The sequence below is a fragment of the Eretmochelys imbricata genome, chromosome 11 (assembly GCF_965152235.1).
Source record: "Eretmochelys imbricata isolate rEreImb1 chromosome 11, rEreImb1.hap1, whole genome shotgun sequence".
Taxonomy (NCBI): Eukaryota; Metazoa; Chordata; order Testudines; family Cheloniidae; genus Eretmochelys; species Eretmochelys imbricata.
Window position 1 is genome coordinate 18,406,873 of NC_135582.1, and position 16,745 is coordinate 18,423,617.

General features: G+C 39.9%; 1 protein-coding gene across 1 annotated transcript in view; it reads left to right on the forward strand.

Moving 5' to 3' along the window:
• The first annotated feature begins 7,180 nt into the window (after positions 1 to 7,180).
• ACMSD (aminocarboxymuconate semialdehyde decarboxylase) overlaps positions 7,181 to 16,745 on the forward strand; it is a 55,479-nt gene continuing 45,914 nt past the window's right edge. Inside the window, exons 1-2 of the mRNA XM_077830241.1 lie at positions 7,181 to 7,237; positions 13,561 to 13,605. Coding sequence (XP_077686367.1) covers positions 7,181 to 7,237; positions 13,561 to 13,605 — 102 coding nt within the window. The remainder of the gene's footprint in view (positions 7,238 to 13,560; positions 13,606 to 16,745) is intronic.

Sequence of the window (16,745 nt, forward strand, 5' to 3'; positions counted from 1 at the left end):
TGTCCTGCCCTCCTCCTTATCAACTTTCCTTCCCTTTTCTTTCCATTTAGCTGATCCCCTACAAACTAAATCCACTCCCCCTAAAATTGTGGCACTAACATGACATTTGCTACCATCACATTGATCACTCTGGTGGCATGTTACATCCCTTCCCTCATCTGGTGTCTGTCTTCTCTATTTAAACAATATTGTCTCATTGTTTCCTTTTAGTCCCCTGTCCATCTATCTATATCCATCTCTTGGCCTTGTCTTATACTTAGATTGTAAGTTATTTGGGGCAGATAGTCATTTTGTTTTGTGTTTGTACAGCACCTAACGCAACGGGGTCCTAGTTGCTAAATTAATACAAATAAATAATAAGTATGGGTGTAGGCAGTGTTGTAGCCATGTCAGTCCCAGGATATTAGAAAGACAAGGCGGGGGAGGTAATACCTTTTATTGGACCAACTTCTGTAGGTGAGAGAGAAAGAGAGTGAGAGAGAGAAGATTTCACAGAGCTCTTCTTGCTTCAGCTCATCTCTCTCACCAGTGGAAGTTAGTTCAATAAAAGGTGTTACCTTACCCACCTTGTCTTTCTAAAAACTACTGGTTATACTTATTTCACATTTTCAGTGTTTTCTCCACTTAATGATGTTTAATGAATGCTCAAATTCTGGAGCACAAATTGGCACACTCAAAATAGAGCAATGAGTCTCCAACCCAGTGTGACCTGGCCCAATTCTAGCCCTTCACATGAATACAAGTGTCAGACAAAGAAGTGTTGACAAGAGACTGATCTTTATTCCCTGGTCTCAATCACATAACGTGTGTCAGTGTTACAAAAGGTTATACCCACAGGGAAGAGGTTGGTACCCACTGAGTCCAATAGCTGCTGCTAGGCTCTGAGAGCTATTTCCACACTCCCTTTGAGATAACCTCTCTGGAACTTGGCTCCAGGCCATCTAGTGGTCCTTGGTGACAGTGTGGCCTAATGAATCAGAGCATTGGTCTAGGACTCACCTGGTGTGTGTGGGTGTGTGTGTGACCTTGGGCAAATCACTTCACTGGAGTGCCTTGGTTTCCCCATCTCTAAAATGGGGATTAAAATACTGACCTTTGTAAAGTATTTTGAGCACTATTTAACAGCTAATTGTTAATGTGCTCTACACTTCCAAGCTTCTCATTGCAGGGGGTACCCTAGAATTCTACCAGATTCTGAGTCTTCTGCAGGCATGGAAGAAGATTTGGCCCTATTAGCAGTAAGCTAACTTCATGGGGAAGGTTTGCCTATTTGATATTGTGCAAAAAATAAAATTCCAGACTCTTGCATTATTTTTAAAGGTGACATTTACAAGATGGACTCACCTCACAGCCTCAGGGACTATGTGGTCTTTGATGACAGTCTCAAAGGACCGATGCAGTCACCGGGAAAGCCAAGAAACAATGTGTTGCTAAGCAACTGCTACCAGCAAGCTATTCTATACTTATTCATTTAATTTCTAAAAGGACAAATTTTCTAAGTAGCCTCAGCTTAGCCACCAACAGTGCACACACTCTTAATCAGTTGCAATGGTCTCCATGTGTGTAAAATAGCTGATTTGTACACACAAACCAGGTAGCTAGACATCAAGGTACTAAATTTTAAGGTGCCAGTAAAGAGCATGCAAAATTGAGGGTTCATTTTTAGAAGCTGGTTTGCAAATTTGGCACAGAGGTCTTTGACAAAGGCCATCCTGTATTTGTGTCTTTTCTTTCAATTTCACTTTTACTGAACGGTTTCAGAGTAACAGCCGTGTTAGTCTGTATTTGCAAAAAGAAAAGAAGTACTTGTGGCACCTTAGAGACTAACCAATTTATCTGAGCATAAGCTTTCGTGAGCTACAGCCGATGAAGTGAGCTGTAGCTCACGAAAGTTTATGCTCAAATAAATTGGTTAGTCTCTAAGGTGCCACAAGTACTCCTTTTCTTTTTACTTTTACTGAAAGTGACCAATCTTGATACTTCAGATGAGTGGCAACACTTTCTCAGCAGTTTGATTATGCATGTTGATGTTCCTGATGCATGAAGATCTTTTGTGTCATTATTCCCTACACATATGCCAACAAATTTCCTTAGGTAATGAAACAAACGCAAAATGGGAATCTTCAAATGCCATATGGAGGATATTGAATCTCAGATCCGAACACTCCTTCAAAACCCTGACTAAACTGCTTTTTGAAAAGAGATTAAGCACAGTAAATCTAATTCTGCTGTCAGGTACAATGATTGTCACTGAAATCAGTGGGATTACTCCAGATTTTTCACCAGTGTAACTGAAATCAGCCCTGGCCCCTAACCGTTGTTATCTGGCAAAGTTATCCTGAAGAAGACTTTTTACCTCAAAGAAGTCATGAATAGAAAAGAAGATTGTGCAAAAAGAACATATGGAAGCTTCCGCATTAATCAGGGGGTGCAGTTAGTTTTTAAAGACTTTATGATGCCTCACGGAAACTTTGAGAAATATTTAGAAACAATTCTGCTTGGACAGTCTGCATTTTGAGTGTTTCTCTTTTCCAGTTTTTTCTTGTTTGCACAAAAATGCAGTCTTTATTCTGTAAGGGTGAAATGCACTCAAGTTCAGAGCCCTCACCCACCCCAGAGTATTATGCAATAACACTTGTTGAGAGTTACTGACCTTGATGAAGTGGAACTTCATGCTCACGTTGGCCCATAATATAACCCTTATATGGTGCATCTTTCCTCTGTACTGGGATGAATTTCACCCGAGAAACTTGGCATGGTGCTGGGGAATCAAGCCCACTGTTTCTCAAAGTTTCCCTTGAGGACTTAGCTGCTTTTTAATGCACATTGCAAACCAGAAGTTGTTCAACAGCAGTTCACCTGTACACAAATTTGACTCCTATAACGTTGCCAAGGTCTCTGAGACCTTTGGCACAGTGCTGTGCTGAGTGGAGCAAATAAAAGGATTCACCATTAAGATACATATAGTAGTCCCAAAGATATGTCGTACTATCATGCAGAAGAGACGCTTAAATATTTAATAGCTATGAAATAAATAACAAGCAGCTCTGAATTACAGGGTCATTTTCCTTTTGGGAAGTTCTGGTGATGTCAAACCACATGGAGGTTCTGAATTCCAGTCCCAAGCTCCCTGGGTTAGCAGAACCTCTCTGCCCCAAGGCCTTATCCTGTTCTCTGACCAGCACTTGGAAGTTGTCAAGATCAGCCCTCTATGATGAACCATGATATGGTGCCTGAGGTAAGCAAGAAAGAAGTTCCTTGACACTCCTCTAAAAATGAATAAATATATCACATGCTTTTTATTAACACAAATGTAAGAAGCTGTACCCCAGCATGGAATTCTAATTCTACAGCAACTTGCATTACATGACACAGAAAGACAGTTGTGATCTAGTAGTTATACATAGCTGTTGAAAAAGCACCATAATTTATGATCTTGTGGTAAGTGGGGAAGTGGGATACTGGGAGGAAACACGAGCAGAAGCAGGCGAGAGGGCAGGGTTCCTGCCTCATACTGAGAAAGAGGGACAATCAGTGAGTTATCTTAAGTGCCTATACACAAATGCGAGAAGCCTGGGGAACAAGCAGGGAGAACTGGAAGTCCTGGCACAGTCAAGGAATTACGATGTGATTGGAGTAACAGAGACTTGGTGGGATAACTCACATTACTGGAGTACTGTCATGGATGGATATAAACTGTTCAGGAAGGACAGGCAGGGCAGAAAAGGTGGGGGAGTTGCACTATATCTAAGGGAGCAATATGACTGCTCAGAGCTCAAATATGAAACTGCAGAAAAACCTGAGTGTCTCTGGATTAAGTTTAGAAGTATGAGCAACAAGGGTGATGTCGTGATGGGAGTCTGCTATAGACCACCGGACCGGGGGATGAGGTGGACGAGGCTTTCTTCCAGCAACTCACGGAAGTTACTAGATTGCAAGCCCTAGTTCTCATGGGAGACTTCCATCACCCTGATATCTGCTGGGAGAGCAATACAGCGGTGCACAGACAATCCAGGAAGTTTTTGGAAAGGGTAGGGGACAATTTCCTGGTGCAAGTGCTGGAGGAACCAACTAGGGATAGAGCTCTTCTTGACCTGCTGCTCACAAACCAGGAAGAATTAGTAGGGGAAGCAAAAGTGGATGGGAACCTGGGAGGCAGTGAGCATGAGATGGTCGAGTTCAGGATCCTGACACAGGGAAGAAAGAAGAGCAGCAGAATACAGACCCTAGACTTCAGAAAAGCAGACTTTGACTCCCTCAGGGAACTGATGGGCAGGATTCCCTGGGAGAATAACATGAGGGGGAAAGGAGTCCAGGAGAGCTGGCTGTATTTTAAAGAATCCTTATTGAGGTTACAGGGACAAACCATCCCGATGTGTAGAAAGAATAATAAATATGCCAGGCAACCAGCTTGGCTTAACAGTGAAATCCTTGCTAATCTTAAACACAAAAAAGAAGCTTACAAGAAGTGGAAGATTGGACAAATGACCAGGGAAGAGTATAAAAATATTGCTCAGGCATGCAGGAGGGAAATCAGGAAGGCCAAATCACACCTGGAGTTGCAGCTAGGCAGAGATATTAAGAGTAACAAGAAGGGTTTCTTCAGGTATGTTAGCAACAAGAAGAAAATCAAAGAAAGTGTGGGCCCCTTACTGAATGAGGGAGGCAACCTAGTGACAGAGGATGTGGAAAAAGCTAATGTACTCAATGCTTTTTTTGCCTCTCTCTTCACAAACAAGGTCAGCTCCCAGAGTGCTGCACTGGGCAGCACAGCATGGGGAGGAGGTGACCAGCCCTCTGTGGAGAAAGAAATGGTTTGGGACTATTTATAAAAGCTGGACGAGCACAAGTCCATGGGACCAGATGCGCTGCATCCGAGAGTGCTAAAGGAGTTGGTGGATGTGATTGCAGAGCCATTGGCCATTATCTTTGAAAACTCATGGTGATCGGGGGAAGTCCCGGAAAACTGGAAAAAGGCTAATGTAGTGCCCATCTTTAAAAAAGGGAAGAAGGAGGATCCTGGGAACTACAGGCCAGTCAGCCTTACCTCAGTCCCTGGAAAAATCATGGAGCAGGTCCTCAAGGAATCAATTCTGAAGCACTTAGAGGAGAGGAAAGTGATCAGGAACAGTCAGCATGGATTCACCAAGGGCAAGTCATGCCTGACTAATCTAATTGCCTTCTATGATGAGATAACTGGCTCTGTGGATGAGGGGAAAGCAGTGGACTTGTTGTTCCTTGACGTTAGCAAAGCTTTTGACACAGTCTCCCACAGTATTCTTGCCAGCAAGTTAAAGAAGTATGTGCTGGATGAATGGACTATAAGGTGGATAGAAAGTTGGCTATCTTTGAGAAATATGTAGAAACAATTCTGGATAGAAAGTTGAGTAGTGATCAATGGGTAGTGATCAATGGCTCCATGTCTAGTTGGCAGCCGGTATCAAGTGGAGTGCCCCAAGGGTTGGTCCTCATGCCGGTTTTGTTCAATATCTTCATTAATGATCTGGAGGATGGTGTGGATTGCACCCTCAGCAAGTTTGCAGATGACACTAAACTGGGAGGAGAGGTAGATACGTTGGAGGGTAGGGATAGAATACAGAGGGCTCTAGACAAATTAGAGGATTGGGCCAAAAGAAATCTGATGAGGTTCAACAAGGACAAGTGCAGAGTCCTGCACTTAGGACGGAAGAATCCCATGCACCGCTACAGACTAGGGACTGAATGGCTCAGCAGCAGTTCTGCAGAAAAGGACCTAGGGATTACAGTGGACAAGAAGCTGGATATGAGTCAACGGTGTGCCCTTGTTGCCAAGAAGGCCAATGGCATTTTGGGATGTATACGTAGGGGCATTGCCAGCAGATCGAGGGACGTGATCGTTCCCCTCTATTTGACATTGGTGAGGCCTCATCTGGAGTACTGTGTCCAATTTTGGGCCCCACACTACAAGGAGGATGTGGAAATATTGGAAAACATGCAGCGGAGGGCAACAAAAATGATTAGGGGACTGGAACACATGACTTATGAGGAGAGGCTGAGGGAACTGGGATTGTTTAGTCTGCGGAAGAGAAGAATGAGGGGGGATTTGATAGCTGCTTTCAACTACCTGAAAGGGGGTTCCAAAGAGGATGGCTCTAGACTGTTCTCAGTGGTAGCTGATGACAGAACAAGGAGAAATGGTCTCAAGTTACAGTGGGGGAGGTTTAGGTTGGATATTAGGAAAAACTTTTTCACTAGGAGGGTTGTGAAACACTGGAATGCATTACCTAGGGAGGTGGTGGAATCTCCTTCCTTAGATATTTTTAAGGTCAGGCTTGACAAAGCCCTGGCTGGGATGATTTAGTTGGGGATTGGTCCTGCTTTGAGCAGGGGGTTGGACTAGATGACCTCCTGAGGTCCCTTCCAACCCTGATATTCTATGATTCTATGATCTTCCCTAGAACTCCAGATGGAGCCAATAGTATTTGGCAGACAGTAAGCATAGACAGGGGGAGCACAGACTGAGCTAGTAGTACTAAAATTATAGAGAATAAAGGATAGTCCCAGCCAGCGTCAGAGAGCCTGAGGGTGAATGAGTGATATTGTGTAGACATACTGAATGAGGGAGGGAGGATAAAATAAGCCAGTATTGTGACCAAGCCAAATAAGTAGGAGCACAGCTACAGCCACAATTCTGCATTCCCATGAATTTTTATAAAGTAATATTGAAGGGACTCTGCAAAAAGGAGAGGGAAGATGAGAAGCACAAATTTATCCACTAGAGGCTGCATTTTATGCCCTATTTATAAAATCTTTCAGAAGAGGAAAGAAGGGAGTTTAAAGTCTTTGTTTTTCTATAATAATTAACTTTTAAATTTATAAACCAACTTTTATTTCAGACTCTAGATCAAAAACTCCATTTGTACTGCATGTATAAATACACAACTTCACCTCACTCTCCACTGTACAGTAATTTATGTAACAGCACTTCCTGAGAGTCATTGACTTTACATTACTTTGCAGCTCCCCTGAAATGTTGGCTCCCTGATTGGTTACTGTATGTAGACAACCTGATAGGACGGCAGATGGACTTAAATAACACCCTAAGTTAACAGCAATCTGCTATGCCAGGGAGTACAGCGAACTCAAGGTTAATTAGAAAACATCTTTCTTAAAACAGTAATTCTCGTGTGATCCTCCAAAGATGAAAATTGATATTCATAGTCACATTCTACCTAAGGAATGGCCTGATCTAAAAGAGGTAATAAGAGGTTAGATATTTGGTGCAGTATTAGAGCAGCCTCTATTGTTACCATTGTAGTTTCCGATATATCAAAGTTTTTATTGCTATACAAACATCTGTTTTCAATGGTTTTTTTCTCTGATTTGGGAGGATTTAAGACCCTCATCCTGCATGACTTGTTAAAGAAAAACTCCCACTGAGTAAGAAGTGAAGGACTGGGCCCTATTTCAAACAGTTTGAGTTTGTTTGTGCTTTCTAATTCCACATTAATTATGACTTTTGAAGCTCTATAAATCAAAGGCCTACTATGCTGGTTGCTAAATTAAGTTAGATGGGGTGGTTGCAGATTTCTGTATTTTTATATATTGCCTAAACAATCTGATGTTTTAAAGATTTACAGTTGTAAAAATGCTGAGCTATTAATTCTGTGTTCTTAATAAAACAGTTAACCTATTAGGAGAAGGTTTTCAAAGACATAAAGGATAGTTAGGTGCCCAAATCCCATTGACTTTAAATCTCCCCGTTAATTTGGTTTGTATTCAAGTTTTCTTAAAACATGTGTAAAAGAAGCATTAGGCAAATAACTAACAATGAATAGGACTGAAATCACTCTGTGATTCAGCCTGCATCCACTGAAGTGAATGGGAGTATCACCATTGATGTTAACGGATACAGGATCACCCTTCCTGTGTTTGGCTAAAAAAAATTTTTCTCTAAATTTTTTTCCTTTTTTTAACTATTCCTTCTTTTGCTGGAACTTTTTAATCTATTGGACAGATTCCGTATATTGCACTCTAAATGAAAAACTCAGTTAATAAATTCAAATACTGCTCAGAATAGAGGGCAAGTTAAATTGTTTTTAATATTTGCATTAGAGGTAGTCTAAATCTTATAAGTTATTGATATTGTAAATTCAGAGTCTCTTAGTAAATCCAAAGTGCACTGTCAGAAATAATTCCCTAGGCTCCATGTTCCATAGTTGCAAACTACCTTGGTGGTGCAGTAGGACCCAGGTGCAGGAGGGAGAACTATTGGTAACATGTTTTTCCACATACAGGCGTGATCTATTCCTTAACCCCTCTCTGTCTCACTTTCTCCATCTGTAATCTGAAGGCACGGGTGCTTTGGGGATTCCTTAGTTAATATTTTCACAGTGCTTTGAAAATGGAATGTGCTATAGGTATTACTGTACTAAAAAAATCTAATTATTTTGATGTTACATATAATCAGATTGTTTAATTTAAAAAATATAGACGTATTTAGTTCTAACTCAGTTTGTAGGATAGCCTTAACAGTGTTGAACACTATGGAATATATTTTTATCCTTTTTTACTAATTCTGCAGCAATGTAGAGAATTAGTAAAGTCACTTTTTTAAAAAAATCACATAATGAAACAATATAATTTCTGAAATTATTTTCTGATAAAACTGTGACTTTGTATGATCAGCTCCATTAAACAAGTTGAGGGTAGGTGATTTTTAAAGCTCATATATTTCCATTTGAGGCAAGCTAGCAGATTAGTTAAGAGAGAGGATGAGAACTGAATTAGCTGCTTTTTCCCCCCTGACCCCCCAATAGCTGTTTTAAGACCCTTATTCCATTCTATCTTCATGGTAGTTAAAATGAAAGACTACTAGGCTTTTGTCTGTCAATGATATGAAACCACTTTATCTCATTGTGCCTATCTTTTGACTGCAAAAGAATACTGTGATTTCAACCTTGCTGTTAGGCACCAGCCACAAGCTGAGGCTCTCTTTACACTGTGGGTCTCTCTTCCTTTGATATACTGAGGTTTCAATTTGTTCCTGATGACAGAGATTTCAAAAGTAGTTTTTGCAGGTTTGTTAGCTCTGTGTTTCTGTGAATGTTAAGTACACAGGGTAGCAGAGGTTGAAGGTTAGTCAGAGAGGGACAGAAAACTGCAATTTATTTATTCAAAAATGAGTAGCAATGGAACCTGGAATTAAGAATACATACGTAATTATTTCTTTAAAACTGTCAACGGTAACAATAAAAACAACTAGAAGTCCGATAGCACCTTAAAGACTAACAGATTTATTTGGGCATAAGCATTGCATCTGAAGAAGTGGGTTTTTTACCCACTAAAGCTTATGCCCAAATAAATCTGTTAGTCTTTAAGGTGTCACCGGACTCCTTGTTGTTTTTGTGGATACAGATTAACACAGCTACCCCTCTGATACTTAACAGTAACAATAATACAGATAGAACTGATTGGAAGCTAACATGTTTTCTGATCCGTTAGCTCTGTCACATGCACATGCAGTACTATCTTATAATTTTTACATTAAATTGTTGGCATCAGCATTACTGGATCTTGAACCTAAGATCATAGAAAACTTTGTGTTGGGTTTGTTCACCTGTGAACTTGGAAACCCGTAACATATATGTAAATCATAGAATCATTAAAATTTAGGCCTGTAGAAGAGGTCATCTCGTCTAGTCCCCAATACTGAGGCAGGACCAAATCGACCTAGACCATCCCTGAAGTCCGTAGCATCTTTTTGCTAACAGTGCAAAGTGGTACTAGTCTTTGTAAAATGCTCCTTAAGCAAACTGACTATAAACAAAATAAAAGTTGCCAAGCTCTTGATCATTATCTTGAAAAGGCAGAAGATTTGTGGCGAGAATATGGGATTTCACCTATGCCCTCCAACAATAAGAAGTGGCTAACATCTCACCGTTATGCAGAAGCTTTTCATAAATCATTGGAGATTCTGATTATTCCACAGAAAAGAGTCTCTTGACCATGGGAAAAAACAGTCTTGAATCAATAATGCCAAAGTTAACAAAATGTCTTTTCTCTTGCTAGGCTTAGGGATTTGAAAATCTATATCCAAATAAGCTAGAACTTTAAAAAGGCAGTGAAGTTTAAATATGAAGCCTCACAGAAGGCTTATAAATCAGACAGTTGAAAATAAAGAGCCAAGTCTAATATCAGCACCAGAATATAGAAGATAAAGTAAACCCCAAAGCTATGCAGTATAATTAGTGATGCCTTGTACTGGAAGAGGTCATATTGCAAGGAAAACTTTCTCTTAAACTGGTTAGAACTGCTTTTTCACTCCTCTTGCTGAATTCTTTATAACCCCAAATGTATGGGCCAACATTTTCAAAAGTAACTAGTAATTTTGATGGGTTTCAGAGTAGCAGCTGTGTTAGTCTGTATCCGCAAAAAGAACAGGAGTACTTGTGGCACCTTAGGGACTAACAAATTCATTAGAACATAAGCTTTTGTGGGCTATTTCTATTTCCCCACATTAAGTATCCTCACACCTTCTTGTCAAGTATCTAAATGGGCCATCTGGATTATCACTACAAAAGTTTTTTTCTCCTGCTGATAATAGCTCATCTTAATTAATTAGCCTCTTACCGTTTGTATGGCAACTTCCACCTTCTCTGTATATATATATATATATATATATATATACACACATAATATATAATCTTCTTACTGTATGTTCCATTCTATGCATCCGACGAAGTGGGCTGTAGCCCACAAAAGCTTATGCTCTAATAAATTTGTTAGTCTCTAAGGTGTCACAAGTACTCCTGTTCTTTTTTTAGTAATTTTGAGTAAGTGAAGTGAAAAAGTGATCAGTGAAATGCTTGAATGAGGAGTATGAAATGCATCCAGTTAATCCCTGAGGGCATGAGGGGGAAAGCTGGTTAAAAAAAAAATAAATCATTGACTATTTGATTTATTGTCTATGTGGTTGAGCTGTATAGTACTTCTGTTATCTGCACAGTTGCATAATCATAATTAGGAGCTGATCCAAAGCCCATTGAGGTCAATGGAAGGCTTTTCATTTATTTCAGTGGACTTTGGCTCGCACCCTATGTGTCCCTGGTAAAACACAGTTTTCATGGTATGTAAATTTAAATTGGTGTAAATAAATATATCAACATACCACAGTCAACCGCATCTCTGGCTGAAGTCAAAGGCCTTATTTATACTTGAAGTCAATTATTGATTTGCCTGCCTGCATAGGATGTGCAGGATCATAATGTTGCTTATGCTGATGTGTTAATGAGTCCATAATGTTGCTTATGCTGATGTGTTAATGAGTAATTGTCCAATTTCGTGCGAAATGTTACTTTATAGAAAAAATAGGAAATTCTGACTCTCTATCATCATATTTCATTATTTTATATCATTTCAAATCTTATAATTTAAAAAAGTAAATGAAAATAAACTTCTGGTGGGGGGGGTTATTTTTAATTCAAAGAACTTTAAACCTCTTTGGGAGACTCAATGGACATGTAACTTGTATCTTTTAAGCCTGTCTCTCCTGATTAAATATTAATAGGCAGAAGGTGGTGACCTTCAGCCTTGCTGCTGAATCATGGAATCTGAAAGGCATAATCAATACATCTTCATGCTAATGATTAACAAATTGCAGTTTGCTAGGATCTGTGCTGGATCATTTCTCATCTCTTATTTTCCTTCACATACTTCATTTGGTTGTTGTTTCTGTCCTAAAATACTATTCTGTACAGTAAGGTACAGCCCCAATATAGTAAGGTACTTAACCATGTGAGTCAGGCATCTTAAAATCAGTTCTTAGACACATGCTTAGGTATCTTAATGAACCAGAGGCTAAAGGTTCAATCTTGCAAGTGTACTAACCCAATCCAGCAAAACAGTCAAGCACATATTTAAAGTTAAGCATCTGAATAGTTCTACTGAATTCAAAGAAACAATTTATGTACTTAAAGCTAAGCATATACTTGGGTGTTTTGCTGGACCACAGGGTGATCAGCACCTTGAAGGACTGAGCCCTAAAGAGGATTATGTTATGGCCAGATCCTGTGAAGCTCTGTGCTCCCTCTACAAGGTGCTGAGCACCCTCAGGTCAGCACCTTGCAGGGTCCAGATGCCAGAAATTTTAATGAATTTTTGCCATTAAATCAAGGAATATGTGCTAAAGTCATGCACAAAGGAAAGCTTTTGCGACTATAGTAATTGTGAAAGTTCACGAGCTGATCTTACTGGCGCTATGCAGTAATTGGCTACACTCCAAAAATAATGCAAATGTTCAGCTTTCTAGATATGCCCTTGGGTTTGGAGTATTCATTTGTGGTTTACGAATGCCTGCCTTTCTTAAGGAGAAAAGCATCCTAAACAATTCAAAATGACATAAATACTTGGAAGTTTGTCTTATATCTAATGGTAAAATACAGTTTTTCTTATCAATCTTAATAACTGTCTAAAGTGGCAAGATGTTTGGAAACCACTGTCAGATTCCCACACACATTTCATCAAATGTTCCTGTCAGATTTTCTATCTATACTGTTCGGTTAATTTGTCGTGTAACATTTACTGTGTAACCATTTTATTAACTTATTCTGGATGGGTGTGGGGGGAGACTGGCAATTCTCAATTATTATTACCTGTTCTGGATATGTATTCAGAGCTTCAAGAAGCTTTCTCCAAACCCAGGGTATTTAACTGAGGTTTTCAGGTGAAAATCTCTTAACCTTACCTAACTGAATCTGCCATACGTACATCTCTGGAACAGAAAACACTGTGCAGATGAAGATAACATCATTGTGAAGAGTGCTGTGCAAATAGCTAGTTGGATGCTAAATGAGGGTATGTGTAAGGTTATGTGGATGAAGTACAGCTACATAGGTGCATGTAATACACACCACATATGACGTGGTTTCTCCCAAACATGGAGGCATATATCCGGTGTTAGATCCTCAGATGGTGTAAATCAATGTAGTTCCACTCAATTCAGTGAAGCAATGCTAATTAACATCATTTGTGCACCATAAGTATGTAAATGCACCACCCTTCCCAGCTGCCTTTCATCAGATGAAACAGTCCCACTTTTGACAGCCTAAAAAAGACGTGGTTTTGCATCCACTTTTAGCTAATAAAGCTCTAAAAGGATATTAACTATGAAAATGAATCAAATTCAAGAAGTCAGTGGAAAAGACTCTTAAAAGGGGATGAGTCTGTCTTAACTACTTCTTAGATGACTATCTATGGTACCTAAGCAGCTGGCATTCCCACAGAAAGCTATTGTCTCTTCCACACTGCTGCAGTGGATATTTTTGTTTTATTTATTTTATGTTAGTTCTTCTCCTCCTCTTCTTTCCTTTGTGACTCTTTGAGTTTCTTTCTTGCTGCTTACTTCTCCCTCCTCTTTGTCCTATTCTGGGTCCACCTGAGGGATATGCTGCTATTTGGAAGCGAAAGGTTTATCCATGAGGTTCATCTTGCACCTGGATCTGTCTAGCTGCATGAACTGAGCCTTTGATTTTCATTCCATACCACTGTCTAATCACTGGTCTTTTCCTTCTCCCTTCACAGAGATATGGTTATGGCGGATGGGTTCAACTGGACCACTATTGCAAGGTACGCTGGTTCTCATTCCCTAAGGCATTATTGTGGTGTCAGCCACCTGTACCCTTTAAAAAGTAGAGTGCCAATAAGGTTGATGGCCAATGTTTACCTTACTGTGTCATTAAGGTACACCTTTTTAGGAAGCAAGATTACTCCAAACACTGAAATATCACCATAGATCTTTCTGTTAAAGGACTGAGATAGGGTATAAAATGACCTAACAGCCTTCTAATCTCAATTTGAAACATTATCTAGCAGTTTTCATAATTACCTCAGCCTAATTTAGTAGAACCTCAGAGTTATGAACTGACAAGTCAACCACACGCGTCATTTGGAACCAGGCAGCAGCAGAGACGAAAAAAAAAGTAAATACCATACAGTACTGTGTTAAACGTAAACTACTACAAAAATAAAGGGAAAGAAGCATTTTTTTCTGCATAGTAGTTTCAAAGCTGCATTAAGTCAATGTTCAGTTGTAAACTTTTGAAAGAACAACCATAACCTTTTGTTCAGAGTCACGAACATTTCAGAATTACGAACAGGCTCCATTCCTGAGGTGTTCGTAACTCTGAGGTTCTACTGTATTCAGAATGGGTAGCTCTAAAAAACAGATTTTAATAATAAAAAAGCATAACTTAGATCAAATTAAAAACTTCTTTTTCCATAGAATCACCAATTTTAGAACTTAACCTAAAAATTGACCCAGGTCTTCTGACATTATATGGCTGTCTAGAAGGAAAAGAAAAGGAGGACTTGTGGCACCTTAGAGACTAACAAATTTATTTGAGCATAAGCTTTCGTGAGCTACAGCTCACTTCATTGGATGAAGGTGCCACAAGTCCTCCTTTTCTTTTTGCAGATACAGACTAACATGGCTGCTACTCTGAAACCTGTCATTATAGGAGGAAAAGAAAACACAAATGGAACTATCTAATCATATTATTATAGAAGTTAAAGAACTACAACAAAGATCTTTCAAAAAGAAGAAAGAGTAATTCATTCCTCAGCTTTATAAGAAGGAGAGCAAAGACAGAACAGTGGTTTCAGTCGGAACAGTATGCATCCTTTTGGAGCCATACTGTACACGGAGCTGTGTGCATAATTGATTTTTCAGTTCCGTGGCTAAATCTGTGCGAAGAAAGGTAATTCCATTTTCCAGAGGATTTTGTTATTTCAAAATCTGGCTTTGTTTCAATTTTCAACAAAACCCCCATAATTCTCTCCAAATAGGAATGAAGTTCTGAGACAGTCTGCCTTGTAGGCTGCTGCTGACCGTGGGAGCCTGGGGATCCCCAACTTGCAGGCAGGCAACCAAGGAGCCAGGTGGGCTCCAAGACACTTATGTGGCAGGGAGTGTTTAGTCAGAATGTTGTCAAAATCAAACCATCTCTATAGGACATTTTGGTTTTGATAAATTCGCAAATTCCATTGAAAAACTCATTTTTCTGATTTTTTTTTCCAACCTGCTCTAGCTGTGGTGTATATATCCAGAACCTGCAGCAGGAGGTAGTGCAGAAGTGACCTGCCTCAGCAGGGGATACAGAATGCATTGTATCTCAAGATGCCGCTAGCAGCACAGAGAGAACACATACGCTCCCTTCTAGGATGAGCCAGCTCCCTTCCCAGGCCCCCAGCCTTCTGGAGAGATTAGCATTATTAATGGAACTAGCCTGGAGCAGTCCTGGCCCGCAGTGGAGCACAGGGACTGCCAATCCATCCAGCCCCCTCAGGTTCACAAGGAAGGGAAGGTTCCTTATATTCCCTCCTTATGCCTCACAGACCTGTGCAAAGCTAGCAACAATTGACCCCTTAACATAAAATTTAAGAATAATTTGTTGGGAATAATAATAAATAAAATATTTTATAGCACCATAAGTTTACACACAAGACACAAAGCCTGCCCTGAGGAGGTAAATAATACAGGACAAACGAACACAAGCAAAAAGGCAAGCTAACACTTCAGGAGCCTGATCCAATTGCCCAGTGAAGTCAATGGAGCTTTCCACTGACTTCAGTAGGTGCTGGATTGGGTCCCAGGATTTTATTATGTTGAGAAAGAGTGGGTGCTTGAAGAAGTGGGATAAGGAGGATGATCGAGTACACAGGGAACTGGACTGGATTTAAGAAACTTGTATTCAGTTCACATCACAGCCACATACTTCCTGTGCGGCTCCTGCCTCAGTTTCCCATATCCCTGCCACACAGAGTTGTTGTGAGGATACAATCTATTAATGACTGTGAGGTGCTCACACTGTGATGATGCATAGGTAGTTAGCTAAGGAGGGATCCGAAGAAAAGGAGGAGGTATCTAGTGGGTAAGAATAGGAAGAATTATTTAGATACAATGAGCAGCAAGACACAAGATTCACAGTTGAAAGTGCAAAAAGGAGAGATGTCCTTAGTCCAGCTAAGAGCTTGAGCACATGCTTTACTTTAAGCATGTGCACACTCCCATTTAAGTCAACTAACTAAAACCAGTTACATTGGCAGTTTAGGTGGTGAGTTTAACAAGACAGAGTAAGAGTTAATCTGCTCCCATCTTCTGAGGTTCAGACATGACTTCCAAATAGGAGCTCTGAACTGAGAGAGAGAGGGATGAGTGATATTTGAGTGACTAGATGTACACAACGACACAAAAAGAATAAATATCTAGTGCTTGGCATTTTCAGGGTGTTGCCTCAGCCTTCAGGTTTAGTCTCATGAAGACAGTAACTGAGCTGCTCTGCTTTTTTAAAAAAAACCCAAAACTCACTCCCATGATTCTCACAAGAATTACAACTAATACATGTGTAATGTAAAACATAGATTGAGACTTTCCAAGCTACCTGATGAATTTAGGAATTTTCCTATTAATCTTACTAGATTTGAATAATACTGATCTTGGGACAAGAACCTGTCAACCCTCAAAGTGATAATTGGGAATTCTTAAGTAATCCATATAATTAATATATAATCTATAGCCCGGGCTCCATAACGGGAAGTGGACATCCAAATCCCTTGGCACCTGGGAAAATCACAGCCAATGTGTGTCTGTGTGTGTGCATGTGTGTGAGCACACGAGTAATGAAAATGAGGAGTTTGATAAAATGCAACATCTGTTTATTACAAGAACATTCCAATGTCTTCAACATCACTGGGATTATAAACCATGG